Here is a 20,890-nt window from a genome sequence, read left to right on the forward strand (position 1 = left end):
TCTTGACACTGGAAATTGCCAATCAAGTCCTAACAAAAGCACTCTGCTGACTGCTTTGCTCTAAAAGTGCTCCCACTTTGTGATACAAAACCTCTCCTTTACCTAACCCGTATAGCCAAACTCACAGCCAAATAGAGCTCGTGCACCTCCTTTCCCAAGGACGACCAGATTTCAGGCAAAGCTGCATTCATTCACAACATATTCATCCACAATCATGCAGACAGCACAGAGCACGATGAAAGCTATGGTTGCTGCGAGCCCCAGCTCTGGTCAGGCTCAGAAGGCTGTCGCAGAAAGGAGCAGAGCCCACTTAGATGTCCCTAAAGGATCCCAATAAGTCACATCAAGGCCTTGGCATTTCAACTAGCCCTGTTTGCTGCTTCAGTGTGCAGGCAAGTGAATTGCAGATCCTGCTTTTGTTCCTTGTCTGACCAAGTGACACGATATCCAAAATCCCAGCAACCACCTTCAGCACAGCTGTGTCACAGAGTCTAGCCAGAGATGTCTGTTAGACCTGCAGACCCTCTGAAAACAGGCCCAGTCTCCTCTGCCAAGCCAGGCCTCTGAGATCAGTGGGTAACATCGGAGCCCCTTTGGAACATGAAACAAAAACAGAGTCTCTTCTGTTTCCCTTCAGAGTTTTATTTATCAAAATGCAACTGTTTCAGCCCTGCCAAGTGCACAGTCTGACCTGACGGCCAGCTTGGGGAGGCATACACTGAAAGCAGGGCTGGCTCTGACTTTTAGCACAATTCTTTCTCTTGGCTGCAAAGGACAACACAAGCAGCTGTCAGGAGAGCAAGCACAGGTGAAAAGGAGGTCCTGCTCCAGGCACCTTTCCCTTCCGCCAATTCGGTGCGCCCCACACACAGCCTGGACTTGCTTCACATGGCTCAGAGCTTGGCTGATCTCAGCCTGACCAGTACACAAGCTGACAGGGCATCCTGGCTCAACCTGCCCCTCAAACGTATTCACAAGAGAGAGAAAAAAAAAAAGAAAAAATGAAAAAATGAAAAAAAAAAAAGATCTGATAATATTTTAAGCCCTGACTGGCACAAAATAAAAACGGTAAAGGACAGTCAGCCTTTATTTCCACTAACGGGCAGGTGAGCCTGAGAATGTCTGGCCCTTTGTGCACTCTTCAACACAGCTTTCTGGCAGGCAAAACATCTCTTCAGAAGCCTCAGGGGCCACTCTCACCTTTCCTGCCCTGCTTTTCCCTGAGCCAAGTGTCAACTCTGCTGAGTTGGGGCAACCAGAAGCAGTTGTGGTGCCCTTCACGGGGCCGTGAAGTCAAGGACGTGCAAGGCTGATGCCAGGGCAGCGTACAGATGGGTGGTACTGAAACGGAGGCAGTACACGGGGCTGCTGGTGGGTGAAGACAGGTGAAAGCTCTGCAAGAAAGAAAGGAGAATCAACCTTTCAGAAGTCGACCCAGAGACCCCAACAAGCTTTACAGGTTGAAGAGTTGTAGCAAATCCAGCTTAAAGGTTAGGTTCCCTGTCGTAGACTTGTCCCAAAGCCTCTGTCTCTTCTCCCAAAGAGACACGGGCACCAGGCTGTCAGAGAACAACCTAGAAGCCCTGCTGCTTCCTGGCCTCTGTCCAGGAAGGTGTCCCTCACCTGCAGGCACCGAGTCTGCCGCTTATCCCAGAGGCGCACCACGCCGTAGTAGGAAGAGCCGCTGGCAATCATGTGGTTCCCGTCGCTCCTTATGCAGTACAGGGCGCTGTCATGGGGCTCTTCCCACTCCCGGACACACTTCCTGCGAGGGTAACACAGAGCAGAGAGGGGCTGAGCCTCCTCCACCCAGTGCCTGGATGGGAACCGAGGCCCAACGTGCCTGAAGGAGCTGACCAAGCTGCAGGTGAGGCCCCAGGCACTGCACGAGCACAGCCCGGGAACCTCACTCGGGCTGTGGGGTAGGCTCACCTGGTGCTGGTCCGTATGTCCCAGTAGCGGATGTAGGTGTCATACCCACATGAAAGGAGAAGGGAGGGCGTTTCATAGAAGACGTCAAGGACTCCGGCTCCACGGTGAAAGTCAGTCCCTAAACAAGTCAACAACTGACCGCTGCAACGAAACACAACAAAAGAGTCATTTAGAGCAGAGAGCCCTGCCAGTCCCTCAGGCCAGAGCAGAGATGTTGTCTCAGAAGCTTCCTAGATCTCATTTCTGCAATTTAACAGAATGCAACTGCTGCAGAGCTTTACTCTTCCTCACCCAGCTTCTGCTACTGGTTGGGCTACTGTAAAGGACAGTGACTATTAGGAGTCATGGCTGCAAGGAAAGGGTGAAGGAACAGGCACAGCTGACCCCTGGCTGAAGGGGATCATCTTCCTTGGGAAAAGTAACCAGTATGTTCAGTGATGAGGCTCCATTTCCACAGAAAACAATTCTCAACTTAGTCAAACTCCAGGTAATCTGCAACAGCCATTTACCTGCTCAACCCCATCCCATCCTCTGTCCATTGGGGTATTTCCCAGTGTTTTTGATGCTTGGCTCAGATCAACACAGACTTCCCTGCCTCAGGCAGCTGTGGCTGCTCTTCCCACCCCCTCCAGTCACTCTGCACGCTGCAAACACCTCATCTGGGGCTGAACATCTCTGGAGATGACTTCCCAGAGGCTCGTCTCCCCACTGCCCTTTTACATTCCTTGCTTGCTGCAAAAGAGCAAAAGCAAGATCTCCATGAAGCCCAAAGCCCAATATTTTGTGGCCATATCACTCAGCTGCCTCTTCCTGTGCAGAACCAGCAGCAGGATGGTGCCTGGTGAGGGACCACTCCAAAAGAGCCCTCCCTGCCAGGCTGGGAGAAGAAGTTTGGGTCCCTTTCCTTGGCCTTAGGAATTTGCACCTTGCCACACACAGCCTGTCCCCTGTAACACTCCCACTGCCCCAGCAGACCATCTGCCCAGCTGCTTGAGATGGCCACCTCTTGCAAACCCTCCTTTTCTTCCTCCTCCTCCTCCTCACGCCCTTTAAATCAAAACCTCTGGGCACAATGAACCTCGAAGCACCTGCTTTTGAAACCCTGCCGCACGGCCACCCTCTCCACCAGGCCCTTGGTTCTCAGGACAATGAAGCGGTCCTGAAAGCCGACAGCACGGACCCCGCGGTGGGGTCACTCCCAGCATCTCCCCCCATTATTTTGTTACTTTCTGCTCCTTGATCCAGCATCACACAGTTCTGAGGCACATCGCCAAATGCCTTAATTCTGTCTGTAATCTGGGCTAAAGCCCTCGTCGGGGGATAAAGACCACACAAAAGGAGAAATAGAGTCCCAGGAGATGTTAAAACAAGTAAACACCTTTGTGTCAGGAGAGAGAAATCGCTGATAAAGCAGATTAGCGCCTCGAGCCCTGGTGTCCCCAGATCAGAAGGCGAGCCCTGGCCGATCTTTGCAGCCAGCACGCTTCTATGATCACAGAGCTGGCGGCATGCTGGGGCCAGCCTGTTTCCCCACAGTCACTCTCCAAAGAGCAGATTATGTAGAATAACAATTTCTTTGTGGCTGTGTAATTCCCTCCGTGACCGTGGCTGTGGGCAGCTACATTGGCCCTTGATGCCAGGGCCCTAGCAACCATTTAGAGAGGCCAACCAGCCCTAGCAATGGCCCCCCCGTGCAAACCTCTCGGACAAGCTTTAACATCAAGTGCATGAATTAATCCCCCCCAACACGAATCCAGGGGTGCTGGCTTATTGGACTTTGTCTTTCTCCAGGCAAGGGATCGAGGGGATTCCAGGCTTCAGCCCTGTGCAACCTTCTCACAACGCGTTAACCCTTGGAGGGTTACCCGCGGCCCGGCCTAGCTGCACCTGTACATACGTCGGGAGCTTGAAGCATCTGTGGTCTGAGGGCTGGGAGTGAGAGCTGGGGGGTTTGGCTGAGGGAGAGAGGTCCTCAAGCATTGCTGCAGCACAACAAGGCTGGGCATCTCTGAGCTCTGGCACTGCTCTGCTCCTCCAGATGCATCGAGCCACTGCAACGCCAGCAGGACAGACAGACAGACAGACACAGAGCCCTTCTCAAGACCTCCACGTGACCTTCTTGATCCTACGAGCTGGATGGGTGTCCAAGAGTCAGAAGACATACAGCAGAGGTATGAGGAAGAGTCAGCTGCTATCCCAAAACAGGAGCCCATGGCCTACCTGCAGAAACCAGGAGGATGGGCGGCATGAGGGCCGCACGGCCCAGCAGGTGAACAACCCCTGCTATCTGGCTGATGCTTGGTTTTATTATTTCCACCCCATCATTTTCCCTGCTAACTTCAATACACAAAGGACTAAGTGTGCTCAGAGGGAGGGGCACCACTGTAGGGAAAGGTAGCAGGATGCTGAAGCACATCCAGGGATATTTAACCTGCTGGGGCCAGCCCTCTTCCTTTCAGGCTCCTGAAGTGGGTCTCCTCACAATCTCCCACTTCTGGCAAGCTCCTCTAACACCCAGAGCGAGCCTGGCCACACAGAAGCTTGTCTTCCACCTCCCAGACCAGGCTTCAGGTTGCAGTGCTGCAAGATGGCAGCAATTTTTATTGGCAGGCTGGAGGCTTCTGAGAGGAAAAATTGCAGCATCAAAGGACCCCAGAGACAAGAGAAACCAGAGAGCCTTTCAGAAATTTCTGTGCAGCACCAAACATCATCCAGATGCTTTGCTCCTGATGTTTCACCATGCCTTCACACCTCACCACAGGGGTACCTGAGCATCCCAGCAATCAGTCACAACTGTTTTCCTCCCCCTGCTTCTCTTTCCAGACCAGGCAACAGAAAAGAAAGAAGGAAAAAAAATTATACACCAAGATTAACTTTTCTTAGTGGGCAGAAAAGGAGCACAGATACTTGCAAGCCACTGTGGCAAAGTAAACCTTGTTTGGCTGGTTTGTTAATCAGTTCAATTCTCCTTCCCCAAAAACAGGTCAGCCAAGACAGCTTTCAGCTGGGAGGCCCAGCACCTGCGTGCAGCAGCAGTTTACAGGAACAACACATTAGTTGCTACAGCAAAGAACTTATAGCCTGACACCAGGGGAAAATCCCACTGTGCTGCACGCTGGGCACGTACACCAGAAGACCTAAGAGCTTTGGCATGGGTGCACTTAAATTGATAAAGATACTGGATGTGATTAATATTTCCCTCAAAGTTTGTGTGTCCACAAATTCTCCATTATCGCATCTGCTCCCTGCCCTCAAAGCCCAGTCCACAACAGCTTCTGCTTCCTAAGGAGAAAAACCCACAGTTAATCCTTGAAAAGCCAAAAAGGATCAAGATAAATCACTGAGGAGCTAAAAAAAATCAACAGTAGATTCACCAGCACATCACTGATAGTTTTCTGACAACTTACATGGGCAAAAGACTCAAAGAGGCATAGACAAGATCACAAAGCGTCGCAAAATTGAAGCCATCTACAGCCTCCCAGGCCACAATGATCATTTGTGTGACTGTAAGAACTCAAAATTTCCCTGAGACCTTGCTGATAACTGGAATCCTGAAGTCTGTACCTCCATCCCTGCACCCTGCCCAATTGCTGCAGGTCCTGGCCAGCTCTCTCTGATGGAGACGAACTACAATCCAAAAGCTAGGTTGAAGCAATAAACGCTTTTCTCCCCACCTTCAATTTTTGGCGACCCTGATTCACTACCACTGGTATTGACAAATACGCAGCAAACAAATTCAGCATTAAGTGCCTTCTAGGAAACTGCTGAATTCAGAACATCTGCTGAAAACAGAGATGCCTGAATTTGAGGACATACTCATTTTCTCTGGAAACCTCATCTGTGAGCTGTGATCATCCATCAAAGACGAGAAGCCGTTGCGCATAAGCAGGCAACGGTTCAGAAAGAAAGCAATGCTCTAAACTCATATTTTAGCCCCAGTAACTACTTCCAACAAGCCAGCTGGGAAGTATTTACTGGGGAAAAAAATACCAAGAAATATTTACCGAAAAGAGCACTGTTCAGTTCAAAACAGTGGGATATCTGAACTGAGCACCAGAGAAAGGAAACAAAACCCATTTAAAGACAATTAGCTGGAGGTGCAGCATTTGTGCAAGTCCTGTCATCCAACTTGGAGAGAGCACCAAAACCAAAGGGAAGAGCTCAGCTGTTGTCTCTTCCAGGTGCTTTACAGCTGGGGCTGAGGCACCCAGGGGATGCAGCAGCTTATGCTAAGGGAAGGACTTGGTCAAACAACATTTATAATGTACATAGGGAGAAGGAAAAGAAGCTTTTGCTCCTTGGCAAAGCGATTCTTCACATAGTTATCCTAACCCAAGGTTACTCCCGTGCTTAGCCAAGGTTACTAAATCCTGCAGGGAGGTGTGAATTGGGGAATTTTGGGGGCGCACCTCCATGTGAAATGGTTCTGAGATGCCATTATAAGTGATTTTCGGGAGAAATGCCTCTCTCAAGCTTCCCCAGCGCAGCTGAAGGGCCTTGAGGCAGTAGGGGGGAATGACACCAACGACGGTATGAGATTGTGTCGGGGGGAAGAGACAGAAGAGGGAGTTTTGCCTTCTTTTCTTCTGCTTTCTCTGAATTGGCCCACACACGCTTTAAATGGTCCAATAAAAAGATACAATTTCTTTACCTTTCCAGCTCTGAGACCCTGTGAGTTTTTGTTGTTCGGGTTCCCGTAAGGTTAAGTTCAGAGGATAAACTGACACGCTGGGCTATGGGAAAAAGGCAGTTTCTTCAAATAAAGCCACAACGGTGCAAAAGAGACCCTGCTGGGGCTTTTATTTGGGAAAACAAACAGAAATGGCACCAAGCCCTTCTGCTTTACGAAGCAATTTAACTATAAAACCAATGTTCTCCCTCTCGGGGGTGAGGAGGGGAGAGAGACAGGACATGACAATAGTCCAAAACCTTGGAGAGAAAAAAAAATAAAAAGATAGGACAAAAAAGGTTGTCTGTCCCCTTTTCTTTCTTGTCCATGGCTCCTTTTCTTAGCACACGTGTGTTCTTGTAAAAACGATTAGATTGCAATTTGTATAACATGGTGACCCCCAAATTCAGACATTTAACCCCTTTTCTCTGCAAAGAATGTCAAGAATGTCTTCTCTGTCTTTCTTTCCAACAGGAGGAGTAGGGGGGAATTCTCTCAAACTGTGATTTCTTGGGGGAAGAGAAAAAGAAGGAGGCAAGGAAAAGAAGCAGGGAATTCTCAAAGCCTCTCGCCTTTCGCCCCACTTGTGTGGGAACAGGCGGCTGTATTGCTCCCTTTCTGGACAGAGCTCTGCAGGTCTCCTTTAGTGGGGAGACAAAAAAATGGAGAGTCCAAATCAAAACAAAGCCATCTGTTTAAATGAGCTACCGCTAGCCAGTGGCAGAGGGGGTTCCTCATTCACTCCTTCCCATTCTTCTCTCTTGCCTCTGTTGATTCTCTCTCAACCCAGGGAAAAATAAAGATTGCTTTTGCTTTGCCTCAGAGGGATGAAACTGATTGATGCGTTTGGAGTGTCCAGCCCCCACCCACGCTCTCCAATTGTTTGGGGCCTTGTAAAGTTGTCATAAATACGCCTGAACAGGAGTGCAAAGGCCACAGCATGCCCTGGACATGCACGCATCCAAAGGGCAGGAGCTGGCCTCATGCTCAACCACAGTGCGAGAGGGCCAAGACCACAATGGGGACGAAAAGATCAAGGATAAACACCTGTATGCTCTTCTTCTTATGATGGTTTTACTTTCAGGTTGAGATGCACCAGAGCCCTTTTATCAAAAGGAAGGCAGAAGATGTCCAGCTTCTGTAATGGAGGGTCTAGAAAGATGATGTTTAAAAATAAATAAATTGGTAAAGAACCACAAGGCCCCAAACTGTTTTGAGAAGGCATGCACACCACGGGAAATAAATTGCACAGTAAGACCGAAGCTATCCATTATAAACAAAAGAGATGGAGCTCTGAACACTGCAGAACTGCTAAGGGGAGCAGTCAGCCAGGAGAGAGCCACTTAAGAGGCTCCCTGCAGCAGCCAGCCTCCTCCAGCACTGGCTCAAGTAGTTGGCTGGAGACCTGGTGTCCTGCTGCCAACAATGCCCGAGATCTCAGAGCAAGGGAATCAAATCCTATGGTTCTGAGCTGCAGAACTGGGGCAGGAATCTCCTTCCAGCCCTGTCAAGGGATTAATTCCTGCCTGAAGGCAGGAGAACTGTTTACCTCTAGTCTTGCTCCTCAAACCATAATTGGGATCCACGAAGAAGGATCTGCTTTTATTTTGCCAATATCTACATCCAAATTCTTCATCCTGCCTACCTTACTGCAAAGGGAGGGGCTTCCAAAACCCAAATTAGAAATCCAAAGACAGTCGTTGTGTCAAACTGATTTAATAGGGACAGACCACAAGAGGGTTTGCCTGAAGACTAATTCCCCTAGGGCAGACTTCAGTCTGTCACCTCACCAACCTTTTTCCCTTGAATTTTAGGGAGAAGGCATGGCATTTATGTTCTCAGTTAAACAAAGGACATATAAATGGGAAAACTCAGAACTGATGCTTCAAAAAGGGTAAACAAAGCTGTCCGTGGAGGGGATGGGGAAACAGCATAGGAAAAGAGAACAAGCAGCCATCTGAGGAAGGGCAGTTACCTGTGGATCATCCCTCTGCAGTGAGTGGAGGCAATAAAGGGCTCACATTTGCTTTCACTTAACTGAGGCAAAAACAGCTCACAAAGCTGCTTAGTTCATTGTTGGACAAGTTTTGGATCAGTTATTGTGATTTAAAGACTTCGTTCAGTCAGAACAGAAATTTTAAGAAATCCAAACCAAGAAGGAGCGTGTTGCCTTTTTCCCCGCAAAGTCTACTGAGAGATTTCTTGGCCAGAAAGATTATTCACATGACAAACCCACAGAAAAACAGGGCAGGAGAAGGGAATCTACATCTAGAGAATGGCATTATGAGTCTTCTACCCCCAAATCCTGTGAAACTACTATTAGTGCCAGGATAATATTTTCTATTACTTGCCTCTCCTGTTCCCACTCAGATAACCACCTACTACTCTGTGACTTGATAAACCCAGTTTTAATGCCTGGATGAAGCAGGCTCCCTCCTCTTCTTGGAGATGGTTACCTTTCCTTTCAATTTAGGAACTTCAGTTCTGAATCTGTTTGCTTCCTTTCACCCAAAATCGCCTTTGTCATTCTCAAGCTTGTCTAAACCTCAAACTTGTTTAAACCTCCGAGTTCAAAGTGGTGGACAGGATGTTCTACAGAACTTGCTTTAGAGCATAACACTAAGAAATCTACTTGTGCATCTTAGGCAGTATCTATATAGAAAGCTTCTGTCAAAATATTTAGCAAGCTTTATAACCAAGAGCTACACCTACAGAGTCTCGTTTCCTTACCTACATCAGAAAAAAAAACTGAGCATGACAAGACACAAAACCAAGAAGGACTGGATTTAAACAATAAAGTATCAGTGGTGATCATCTACCATTAGCCCCCACGTGGCTTACAAACCTCGTCCAGCAGTCAGGAAAAGAAGTCAGCCCTTAAAACCGCTAAGTACACAGTCAAGCCTGGACGAAAATCTGCTTTGGGTCCACGCCTGCAGAACCTAGCCCTGATGGTGCATGGGGCACAACCAAGGCACTCGATGCTACATAGCACACAGCTGTCAGATTACACTTGCTGCTGTAGAGTGGCACAGGGAGCAAGCAGAAGCTTTAAAGCTCTCCCTCCTTGTTGACAACTGCGCTCAAGTTCCTCCATTCAATAGGTTTAAAGAGCCACCAAAGTGGCCGCAGATGAATGTAGAGATTTGAGAGACAGTGACTAATTCTTGCCCACCCTACTTCACAGACAGACAGACACAACCTAGCGAGGGTCCCATGGAAACACATACCAGAGGTCAAGCAGCAGCAAGTTAACAACCTTCAGCCAGCTGCTTATGCTGGTAGTGCTTATGCTGTCTCAGAAAGACCCCGGTGCAATAGCACTAGAGGCAAATATGGATTACTAACCTGCTCAGCAGCTGCTCTGAATGACACCTCCCCACCCCTCTGCTGAGGGCACCAGCCACACACCTGAATCTCCCTTCTCTTCCACTCCCAAGCCACTTTCATGAATCCTCTGCCTCCCACCTCCCCAAAACCTGCAGACATCAAAGGCACCTGCCTTGAACACCTGAAGAGCAAGGGGGGGCCTGGCGGTCAAGAAATGCAACTCTGTGTCTTCCCCTGCCACGCACTCGTATTTTTTTTCCCCCCCATCCCTTTGAAAAAGGTGGCAGAGATAAATGGAGAACAAAGAAACAAGAAAAAGCCCCAGCTTTGGCCCACACCCTGCCTATTACTTAAGGGGGAAGGAACTCTTCCGAAAGAGGAGGAAAAAAATGTGCTCAGACACAATGGCTCAAAAGGGCAGGCAGCAAACCGGGCCACTTTGTACTGCTAACAAGGGAAACCTAATTACAGGAAGAGGGCAAAGAGGGACAGATAAAAGGGATACAAAATTTCAACATCTGTTGCCATAAAGGGATAAGAAGTGGGGAAACGCAAAGTGTCAGTTTGGTGTCAGTGACGGCGTAAAGCCACTTTCAAAGGGCTCGGGAGAGGGAGAAAAACTCAACGAGAAATTAGAGGGTTCTTAAAAAAAAAAAAAACAACACAACACACACACTCTGCCAAAAATGCTTTCAAAAGGGGGGAGGAGATGGACAAAGAGTGGATATTTAAAAGGTAGAGGATCTGGGGTGGCTTGCAGGGCACAACTAAGCTTGGCTCGGTTTACACAAGGGCTCTCGTGCCCTGCGCCTGTCCCGTTGTGTCACAGGGAAGGACAATGTTGGACTCGTGCACTCCAAGCGTTTACAGCTCAAGGGCTACCACAGCAGGTCACTGGTCTGCTTCAAACATCAGGCTTGGCAGAACAGCTCCAAGAGCTGCTTGAGAGCAAGATCCAGAGTATCCTACCTTGAGGAAAAGCGTCTCTGACAGGGGTGTTTGGCTCCTAAAGACACGCAGACCACCACGGGAGGCTGGGGAGCGGTGGTACTCTGCAGGCAAGGGACAAATGCTGGCTTTGGAGCTGTTACCAGTGGTGTCACTCATCACCCAAGCAGTTAGGAGAGAGGTTAGACTCCCAGATGAGACATGAGGTGGGAAGAGAATGAGGAACAGGATCTAAGTGAAGTTTCCTTCTCTCTTGCTTGCCATTAATGGACTGTTTCGCTAAGCCACACACTAACACTCCCTGACAAGACAGGAAGGTCCAAGCAGAGAAAGACAGGTGCACAGGGAACAGAGGAATGTGACCAGCAAAAGGGGCAGCTGCCATCATATCCCTCACTGGCACAAAGAGCCAAGGGACCCTGCAAGAGGCCAAGGAGTCAGCAAGACCTGAGACTCGATGCAAGGAGACAGGTTGGTACCCAGGGGACCGTACTACTCATCTTTCTCCTTTCCTGTGCAGACCTCTAATCATCGAAGTTATTCACAGCCCCCTCAAAAACACACCCCTTGATCCTGCGTAGCAGGAAGCACACAGCATCTTCCCCCACATCTAAAGGCAATCAGGTGGCACAGTGCAGCATCTGTGGGATATATCCTCCAGAGGTGCAGCTAGTCAGCTTCAAAAGAAAAAGAAGAAAAAAAAAAGTTCTCCTTCATTACAGGAGAAAGGGCCAGGTGTAGCAGCAGCTGGAATTTCAGCCATCAGAGACGGTGTCTTGGCATTACGCAGTCATTCCCCTGCTTTCGACTCCCTTTGACAATTGCTTGTTGCTGCCTGTTCCAGCTTTGATCCAACACCACCATGAGCAGAGTCAGAAATGAAAGACAGTTGTGGGGGTGGGATGCAGCAAGAGGCATTTCCTTTCCCCACCAAAAATCTCCTCGCCTCCCAACCCAACCAGCCTTTCTCAAAGCCCAGGACATGTTTCCAGGTGAAGACATTATCCCTTTTCTCTCAGAGGGATGAGAATGGCTGCCCCAGGGTCAGGGAACAGCGAAGGTCATAAATAGGAAAACACACCATGACCAACAGCTACAAGCACTAGCCAAGGACTTATCTGGCCTGGAACTAAGAAGATCAGTACACAAAAGGTTATTTAAGCTCTAAATCCTTTTGTAGCATGTTCCAGCTCTCAGCTGCTGGGGGAAAAGACCACCTACCCAAGGGAAGAGAATGCCACAGAAACTGCTGCAGTGTTACACACCCCTCCATGCACCAGCTAACTAAACTAACTCTGAGGTCTTGGCCAGTACCAAATACCAAAGTGGTGCCAAGGATCCTATAGTTTCATGGAATGGCTTAAGCATCACTCTCCCCTGCATCATTTTTTTTTGCCAGAAGTTGCCTGGATTCTGCTTTCAGGGATACATTCTTGCCACGTTCAGTTTCTGCGGGTCAGATTCTGGCTCTTCATGACCACAAGGAAGGGGCAAGCACCTCACCGTTAGGGCCTGGATAGAGCCTGGCTGCATCTGCATTCATAGGCACATTATTCATAGGAAGAGTTTTTCAGCCCTGTATAGCTCTAAGATTTTGAGTTTCTATGCCATGCTCCCACTTCCAGAATCTCAGCAGATAGAAAAAATGCATGAGCCCCAAAGGAAGAAATCAGCATTTCCCTCTAAGATCGCTTCTAGCGACCACTGGAGGCTTTGAAAAAGTGTTTAAAGCTTTGCTGGGAAGAAGAACCATTTATGGAGAAGCCAAGACCTACAAGGACAGCTCCGTACTCCTTCACTATGAACTATCACATCAAGCATCACATGCCAGCTTCCCAGCAGTGCTCCTTACCCAGCCTCCTGCCCTGCACGTGCTGACAAGACTCCCGGCTCGTGCACAGGTCCCCAGAGAGGAAAAGCCCCAGTGGCATGGTGCATTCCAGCTGTGACAGGTGAAGAGGGAAGAATAAGTTTGACACTCCAGCCATCGCCACAGAGGCCCAGTAACCTAGATTGCCTTGGCTTTTTTATTTGCCTGTCACTCAGGCTTTGACATTATTGAAAGATCAAACTCCGTTGTGCCTGTTCATTACCTTAATCCTATTTTCTACACAGCTTTATTATCTCTTCAGGCTTCCTCGGGAGAGGCTGTGGGGCAGGGGGAGAGGGTTGCCTGTCTCCTCGCTGCTGTCAGATGCCTCTATTGAAGAATCGCCAGGGACTTGATGGGCAGGGGTATCACAGCACAGCCTGTATCCTTCTGGGGTACTCCAGGCACCACTGCACTAGGTCACCAAGAAGCATTCACCACATCTGAATGCAGGAGAACCGTGTTTCCCACTCTCGTTTGTCCTTTGCAGGATGCACCTTTTGCCAACCCTTTACTTTTACTACTTCAGAGAAAAAGAAACAACCTGCTTTATATTTCCAGTTGATGCAGTAGACTCAGACAACCTAAACCATGTCAACTACAGATTAGAAGACAACTGGCTTCAGACCAGCCTTGCATCCCCACCAATCTTCCTGTACCTCCCTTCCCCAAATACAGCCCTGCTGACACCTCTCAGGCCCCTTCTCTGCCATTGTCCCCCACACCCCTCCCCTCCCAGACCTCACCAGCTCTCCCTAATCCTGACAGCACTCCCTTGATAATCTGTGCTGTGCCACTCCTACCCAGAGCATACCAGTCCCGGAAAGTTGAGCTGCCGTTCAATAATCCTGCCAAATATTTGCTATCTGTCCATCATTACACAAAGACCCGCAGGCTAGGAGTTTCAAATTTGTCAGCAGTTGAGTTTCGCATCGGGATTTGAGCCCGACATTTCCCCGGTTGTTAAGGTCAGCACCTTTACCAAACAGGAACTGCTCAGTGGCCCCAAAGCAGAGGCCAGAGCAATTAACCTCCAATGCTTATTAAGACAGGGAGAAGACAACATGCCTGAGTCATTTCAGCAGATAACCTGTTGCCACCCCTCGCCTCCCCGAGCTACCAGAAACACCAGTCAGGAAAAGATGAGTGTAGATACCGCACTCCCATCTGGCTTCTCAGCACCATGGACAAGTTTGCAAATGGAAGGATTCGGGTCACGTTCCTCACTCCTCTATCTGATAGAGGAATGCAAAGATGCAAAGGAAGTTGTAATGGGTGTGTTCTGATTGTACAGGGGTAGTGAGAAGAAACCAGGCACAACACAAGCATCTTCATCGGGTATCAAGGATGGCTGTGCCATAAACCAGGAGAGAAAAGTGGAGCTGCTCCCTGCTGAACCAGAACCACCCCACCACACACATTTCCAGATTGACTTTCGTCTCCCTGACATCTCATGCTTAAACGTCTCTTGCCTATACAGACTAAAAGAATGATTCTGTGGCATCTCCAACATTGCATTTCTCATTGATACTTACCTCTCCCCAGCCAAGTCCTTCCTCATAACATGGAAGCTCACTCACCTCTCAAAGTCCCAGATTCTCAGAGGCGAGGTGTGTCCACAGCAGGCTGTCCCCGTCACAAATGAGCTGTTCAAAAACAAAACAAACAAAAACACTTACTAATCCTTGTGTTCTGAAGAAAGAGTGTGAGCAAGACAGAGAACATGGGCTACAAGGCAAGCTTTGAATTCTAGTTCAAGACTATTTCAGTATATTCCACCACATTTCACAAGAGCAGGCAGAAAAGTATTTGCATGTGTGGATGGAAAGCCTAAAACAGGAACAGCTGTAAATTGCAGTGATGTTTTCAAAATCTTACTGTACTCAGGACATTTCATACACTGTCAGTGCTGTCAGCTGCAGAAACTGAGAAAATTTTCCCCATGGAAAATTCCCCATTAATTTTCAGTTCGTGTCATGGCACATACAACTTCACTGCACAATCATGAATTGGCTGCAGCGTCACAGGCCTAACAAATCACAGAATGGAGGTCTCCCATCCAACCTGCTCAAAGTAAGGCCGATTTCAAAGCTGGATCAGGATGCCCTCTCCAGTGCTCAAGCACTCTCTACCAGAGGCATCAAGATTTGTCTCAGTTCACACTTTCCAGCAGGGCCCGTTACAAGGAACTCTTGGTGATGCCACATCCCTTCTCCACATGTAGCTCCAGAGGTTGCCTGACAGTCATTGGCCTCAAACTAGTTTTTAAGAGAGGAACAAATCCTTAAATTAAAGCAGCAAGAAAATGTGCTTGTTTTGTGACAGCTACCTATCCTCAGACGCAAATGAGAAACTAGCTCATACAAAGATTTCTAAGTAAACTATAAATGACCTCTCACAAAGCCACAGTTATTGCAGCTACTGAGAATAAAACACCAAAACTATGTTTAAGTTGTTGCAACAAGGATAGCACAAATGCAGGAAATGGGGCCTGCTTTAAATAAAAGCTGCCTCTCTGCTTTGCCTAAACATCTTCTGCAGCACAACAGAGGGGATGGCAGCTCAAGAAGGAACACAAAATAAGGAAATGTATCATGTCCATTAAAAATAGCAGTTTTTAAACATTTCTTTGATCCCCTACAGTGTTCTTCCTTTTGAAGTCAGACGGTTTCTCCAAGCCTCTAACGTAGTGGGAATGGATTCTTGTCCTGTACTTCTGTGAGAAGCACTGCTGGCGTTAGGAGGCATCCAGCAGCAAAGCAGTGAACACGCATTCGACTTGATCAAAGCCAGAGAAGAGTCATGAGGAAGCCAGGCCAGAACTCAAGACTCTTTACTCCCAGCTCCATGGTTTACCTGAGCAATTGGTTTCTCCAAATCCTAAGGCTGAAGGCAGCTATCACCAAACCATCTCAACCAAACCATCTCAAAGAACTGAGAGCCCAAGGAAAAGTCTCTTTTAAAAGCTGATTCCTGTTGTGCAGCAGCCATGAGGGCCACAGAAGAAAGCCTGCAGCATTTTGCACTTGGAAATGGGGTTTTTGCTCAACACCTGCCTTCCCTCCACCAAGCAAAGCACATTCCCCTCTCGCCAACATCTGGCTCAGGTGTAACCAGCAAAAAGGACTCACCCTGACAGCTCACCAGGCAAGTCCCGTGTCTGGAAAGCAGCACTTTGGTCAGGGAGTCCTTCAGCTACAAAGCTAGGTGTTGGATTCTGTCCCTCCCTCCCCAAACATAATCCATTAATAACTACTAAAGCCAATTACCGTGGTTAGAAACATAATAGCAGTCAGGGAGTCAGTCAAGCAGGCAATTGGGTGCTTAAGATTTTTCTTTTGGGGGACAAACTGACTTTGTCCCAGCAGAGAACGCCCTCACGTGGGAGACAGGCCCCTTTGTGCAGAAGGTATGCAGCCAGGCTTTGATGGTTGCCACAGGTCTAAATTAGCATGGAGGCACACCAACAGGGAGAGAAAGGTGGGAGGAACAGCAAGGTCTAATCCCCGCTCATGCTGTCAGTCCTGGACTTCAGCTTTCCCTCCTCAGTCCTTATCCCCTACCCTCCGAAAAAGAAAAAAAAAAAAAAAGAAAAAGAAAAAAGGGAAACAAAAAACATTAGATGAAGAGATTCCTCTCCAGCATCACGTACAGGCCTCAGGGCCACAAACAAGTCTCTTCTGGGTAAAGCTGCCTTCATTCAGTCAACAGGAATTTTCTCTCATACTTCAGCAGGATCAGGTTTGCAAACCTTATCTTTAAAAGGCTGGAGCCCATTAGCAAGCAAAGATAAGACTTCTCCCAGAAGAGTGGGGCATCTTCGCTGCCAGGATTAGAGAGCAGCATTCACAAAGCACGCAGAAAGCAGTGGTGCCACCGAGAAACTGTCAAAGCCTGGGAGCAAATGGAAGGGGAAGGCTGGATTCCCAGGGCCCCCGAGCCTGGTCTGCAGACAGACAGCTTCAATCCTCAGGCCTCTCAAATTGGGAACCTCTCAGAGGTGAGGGGTTTGCTCCAAGCAGAAGGAGCAACACAAGAAAACTTGGGTATGTCTGGCAGCATGCAGATCAGAGCTAAGCATGTAAAGCTTGTCTCCAAAGCCTCTGGAAGTGGAATGGAAACCTTCCACCAGGCTTGCTTCTTTCATTTTGCCTTTTAACAGGGCTTTTTGTCTTAGAAGCACAGAGCGTGCACCAAAAACCTCTGATCTAGAGAAGTGCAATCTCTTCACAGCTGTTCCTGCCAGCTGCTCAAAAGAAGTAACTCCAACTGAGCTGCTAAAAAATGGTACACAAACAGGACAGAATAAGTCTTACTCACTGACTTAATAAATGTCATTTATTTTGCCTTCCAGTGCTTTCAGAGTCAGAGATTGAAGAGAGACTGGGCTGGGAAGTGGAAAGCACAAGATAACCTATATATGTTACCACAGGGATGACCCACCTCTCAAGTACATGGTACTGCTGTACACAGACAGTGACCAGATGTATTTTTGTACTCCGTAAAAATTGCTGTGCCCAAGCTTTGGTCAGGATTGTAGATGCAGTCTCTTTCCCCACTATGCTCTCCTCTGCCATGTGAAAGCCACTGTGCACCACTTCCATCTCTGTTGTGCCAGAAAGGCTAAGACTTTGCAGAGCATTTAGGCACACATACTCAAAACACAGGCTGTTTTTGTTGTTCAAAGCAAGGCATTTTCCAACTCATCTGATGCTTTGATATTTTTCCCCTTTAAAACTCCCTTTTCAGAAAGGGCAGGTATTAAAAAAAAAAAAAAAAAAAAAAAAAAGAAGAAGAATTAGAAAAGACAGCTACCTCTCCTAAAGACAGACTGTCTGTATGCTAGAGAGGAGATATTTCAGAAGAGATCATCCCTCCACTATAGAAGTTGTGCCAGGGGATGGATGAGAGAGTGCGTATTTTGGCAGTGCTGTTGTCCATCCGACTGACTTGTGGTCACTGATGATCCCATGGCATTTCTGGCAACAGCAGTTGTAGCAGTAGAAGTTGTAGTTTCTGGCATCAGCAGTTTCTGGCTAAAATGCAGCTGCAACAGTCCCATGCCTGCTCCTAAAATACCAACAACAGCTTCAACCCACCTGTAGCACCTTTCTTTACCCCATGCTGGACAGATGTGGAAGAACCAGGGGAAGGAGGTAGCGGCACATCGGTCTTTTCTAAAGGATTCTCTTTGTCATGAAGCTGGGAAATGGTCTCAGCTCCAGTGGTGCAAATCCCATTGTACACTACCTACCTTCCTCAACGTCAACTCAGCCTTCAGAGCAAGTGCTGCCTGAGCTGGGCATCCCACAATGTGGACATTGAAGGAACCTGGGTGAAACTGGTCCTTCCCAACCCCTTCTCAACTTCCACCGTGCTCAAGGCTTGCACCTTGTAGTGTTAATGGATTGCTTCCCAAGTCCCATTCTGCTTTTCAGAGATTTTGAACCCAGAATCTGCTTGACACGTGCAAGAGCCTGTCCCTTCCTCCTTGCCTGCTCTCCCACCCCTTGGAACTGGGCATCGTTGTTCCATTTTGGAGACTATTCTACATGGAGACTCATCGAACCAGGAAACAAAGAAGTTATTACTTGACAGAGCCCCGCAGCTGGGAATGTAGGAGGCGGGGGGAGAGCTGGGGGAGCACCGAGGGAGACAGGACAGGGGGGCTGGCAGCAGCGTTGTGAAAGCCATCGACAGAAAGGATGGCTCAAAGATGGGAAACGTTTTTTTTATGGAGTCTCAAGTGGGATGAGAAAAGGAGGAGAAGAGAAAGCAAGGCCAAAAAACGGAGCGCGGAGCAGAGGAGAGAAAGCAGTTGGTGCCGACGGTGCCGCGGGTTAAGCACACGGGTCTGTGGGTTTGTGTAGCCTTTGATTCAGCACTGACACGCTTTGGCAAGGGAGGCCACCAGAGCTGTCAAATCCTTCACCAACGTGCCCATCAATTGTATTCAGCTCTTCCCGACCCGCACAGGCATTTTAATTACTGTTGGGTAAACTAATTTGTACAAATGAAGGCAACTCTGCCTAATAGAATATGCAAGCTCTCTGACCTCTGACAGGCGATGACACAAGATACAAAGGAGGCAGAGGAAGGCTTTTTATCAGAGCCTTATTACTCTCTATTACTCCAATTAGTTAAGCTCCAGTGCTCCTAATTGGGGGAAAAAATTGCAATTAAATCAATTTTTGATGGGCTGAAAGTGGGTTACCGAACCGCCCTGCCTGTGAAACACTGATATTATAGCAGCAAAGGTCAAAGTCTTTGTCGGCACCTGTGGGGCCCCCACCTCCCCTCTCCAAGCCCCTCTGTGCCCCCCCAACACACACACGCAGCTCGCTAGGGCGAATCATTAGAACATGTCATGTCTTATCGCAGCCGCCAGCATCCCGCTAACCTCATCGGTTGACATCGTTACAGAAGGTAACTCCTCCGGCATGAATGCAGTGCTAAGGTCACACAAACTTGGTGGAGCCCCCGCTGAAGAGCCCGGGAGGCTGGGGAGCAGATGCAACAGTAGCAACATTGTGAAGGGGAGAGAAAGGGGGTAGGATGCTCGGCACGGCGAGTTTTGGCACCTCCAGTGCGAGGCTTCTCCGGCAGAGCAGATGCATGCAAAGGGAGAGGGATGGGGACAGCACGGGGAAGCAGGTGCTCCTTACCCAGAGGCATTTAACTTGCAGAAGAAAAAAAAAAAAAAAAAGAAGTGTGGCATCATTTTTTTCTTCTTCACAAATGTGCAAAAATTCCCACCTGCCTTTTATTTGTGCAATGCTGGATAAAGTCAGGATCGGGTGGGCAGGCGAGCCTGGTGTTGCCCCTTCATTCCCCAGAGATACACTACCCCAAACAGGTCCCATTAGTCCTACCTTGTACCTCTTGAAGGATAACCAGAAAACTGAACTAAGCATCGTCAGTATCTCCAGTAAACCAGGACAGCTGGTTTATGTGCTGACAACTCAGTAACCACAAACTGAGCAAAAATCAGCAGGAAAGGCAGTTACACCAAAAGTCTGGCTGCTGTTAATAAGTCAAAATCGTGCCTTTGCAGAACAGGGAGTGTGGAGAGTGGAAAACTATTTAGAAGACAATAGGACTGGAAACATTGAAGAGGCTGATGACACACAACTGTCCAAAACCTGAAATAACAAGTGCAAGTTGCATCCAATTTACTACAGCCCTGCAATAACCCGCTAGCTTTTGATACCAGACTAAGTTTTTCCATAATTCTCAGTCCTCAAGAGCCTTCCTGTCCTTCCCATCCCATGTACCACACTCCTCCCACATCCTGCCATGCAATACCCCAGCTCCAGACCTTCAATGCAAGGAGAAGAAGACAAGATGCATCAATCTGACTTAAATATTTTCTATCTGCATCGCTGGCTGCTATTCTAGGCTCAAAGGCATCTCAACTGCACTTTGTTAAAGCCTGGTTTCGGGAGTGAGCTTGCAGCAATCTGCTCAGCTCCCTGTACTGCTTACCCAAACTCACTACGAAGATCTGGGGTCCTCTAAAGGTGAGCTTTTATTTAGGCCCAAGTGATTGCATCCAGGTAAAATAGTCCTGTATTTGGACTCAATAACAGGACTGAGTTTACCTGATCAAGCAGAGACCCACGGCAGCATAGCCTCACCTTTGTTCAGCCTTGAATAATGTTGTCAAAGAGAACCAGCAGCTGGAGGCAAATGACCAGGCTCGCTCCACAAACAGACTAGAAAGTGCTGGCATGTCTGCAGTTGCTTCCTTCAGCCTCGTGTGCATGCCGCAGTGCGTCCCAAGGCATCAGCCAGCTCAGGGTTGAACTGTGCTCCTGATATGCATCGTAAATAGCACACAGAGAAGCTACAGAAGAGCTCTGCCCAGTCCCCGTGGATGCTCCAGCAGGGTCCCACCACAGAGAGAAAGCAAAATGCGTAAAGAAGACCGCATGAACACCGCAACATTTACAACCACAGCTGCTCCAGCAGGAATTGCCGTGCTCTGGCAAGGAGCACCAGTGACACAGGCATGGAGAGACAGGCTAATAACTCATTCGCATGCTGCCTCGAGCCCCGAGTGGACAACTAGAAAGCGGTCCCCAGAAAGAAGCCATTTGTATTTTGTACTGAAGGGCACTGTAGTGAAGCCAGGTTGAGAC

The 20,890-nt window shown here is 48.4% G+C and overlaps 1 protein-coding gene across 1 annotated transcript in view; it reads right to left on the reverse strand.

Moving 5' to 3' along the window:
- Window positions 1-628: 628 nt before the first annotated feature.
- Window positions 629-20,890, reverse strand: part of FBXW4 (F-box and WD repeat domain containing 4) — a 57,733-nt gene continuing 37,471 nt past the window's right edge. Inside the window, 4 exon segments of the mRNA XM_082765047.1 lie at window positions 629-1,394; window positions 1,624-1,765; window positions 1,933-2,073; window positions 14,330-14,395. Of these exon segments, the coding sequence (XP_082621173.1) occupies window positions 1,278-1,394; window positions 1,624-1,765; window positions 1,933-2,073; window positions 14,330-14,395 (466 nt within the window). The 3' untranslated portion in view covers window positions 629-1,277.

This window comes from Aythya marila, assembly GCF_965140915.1.
Source record: "Aythya marila genome assembly, chromosome: 7".
In the NCBI taxonomy this organism is placed as follows: Eukaryota; Metazoa; Chordata; class Aves; order Anseriformes; family Anatidae; genus Aythya; species Aythya marila.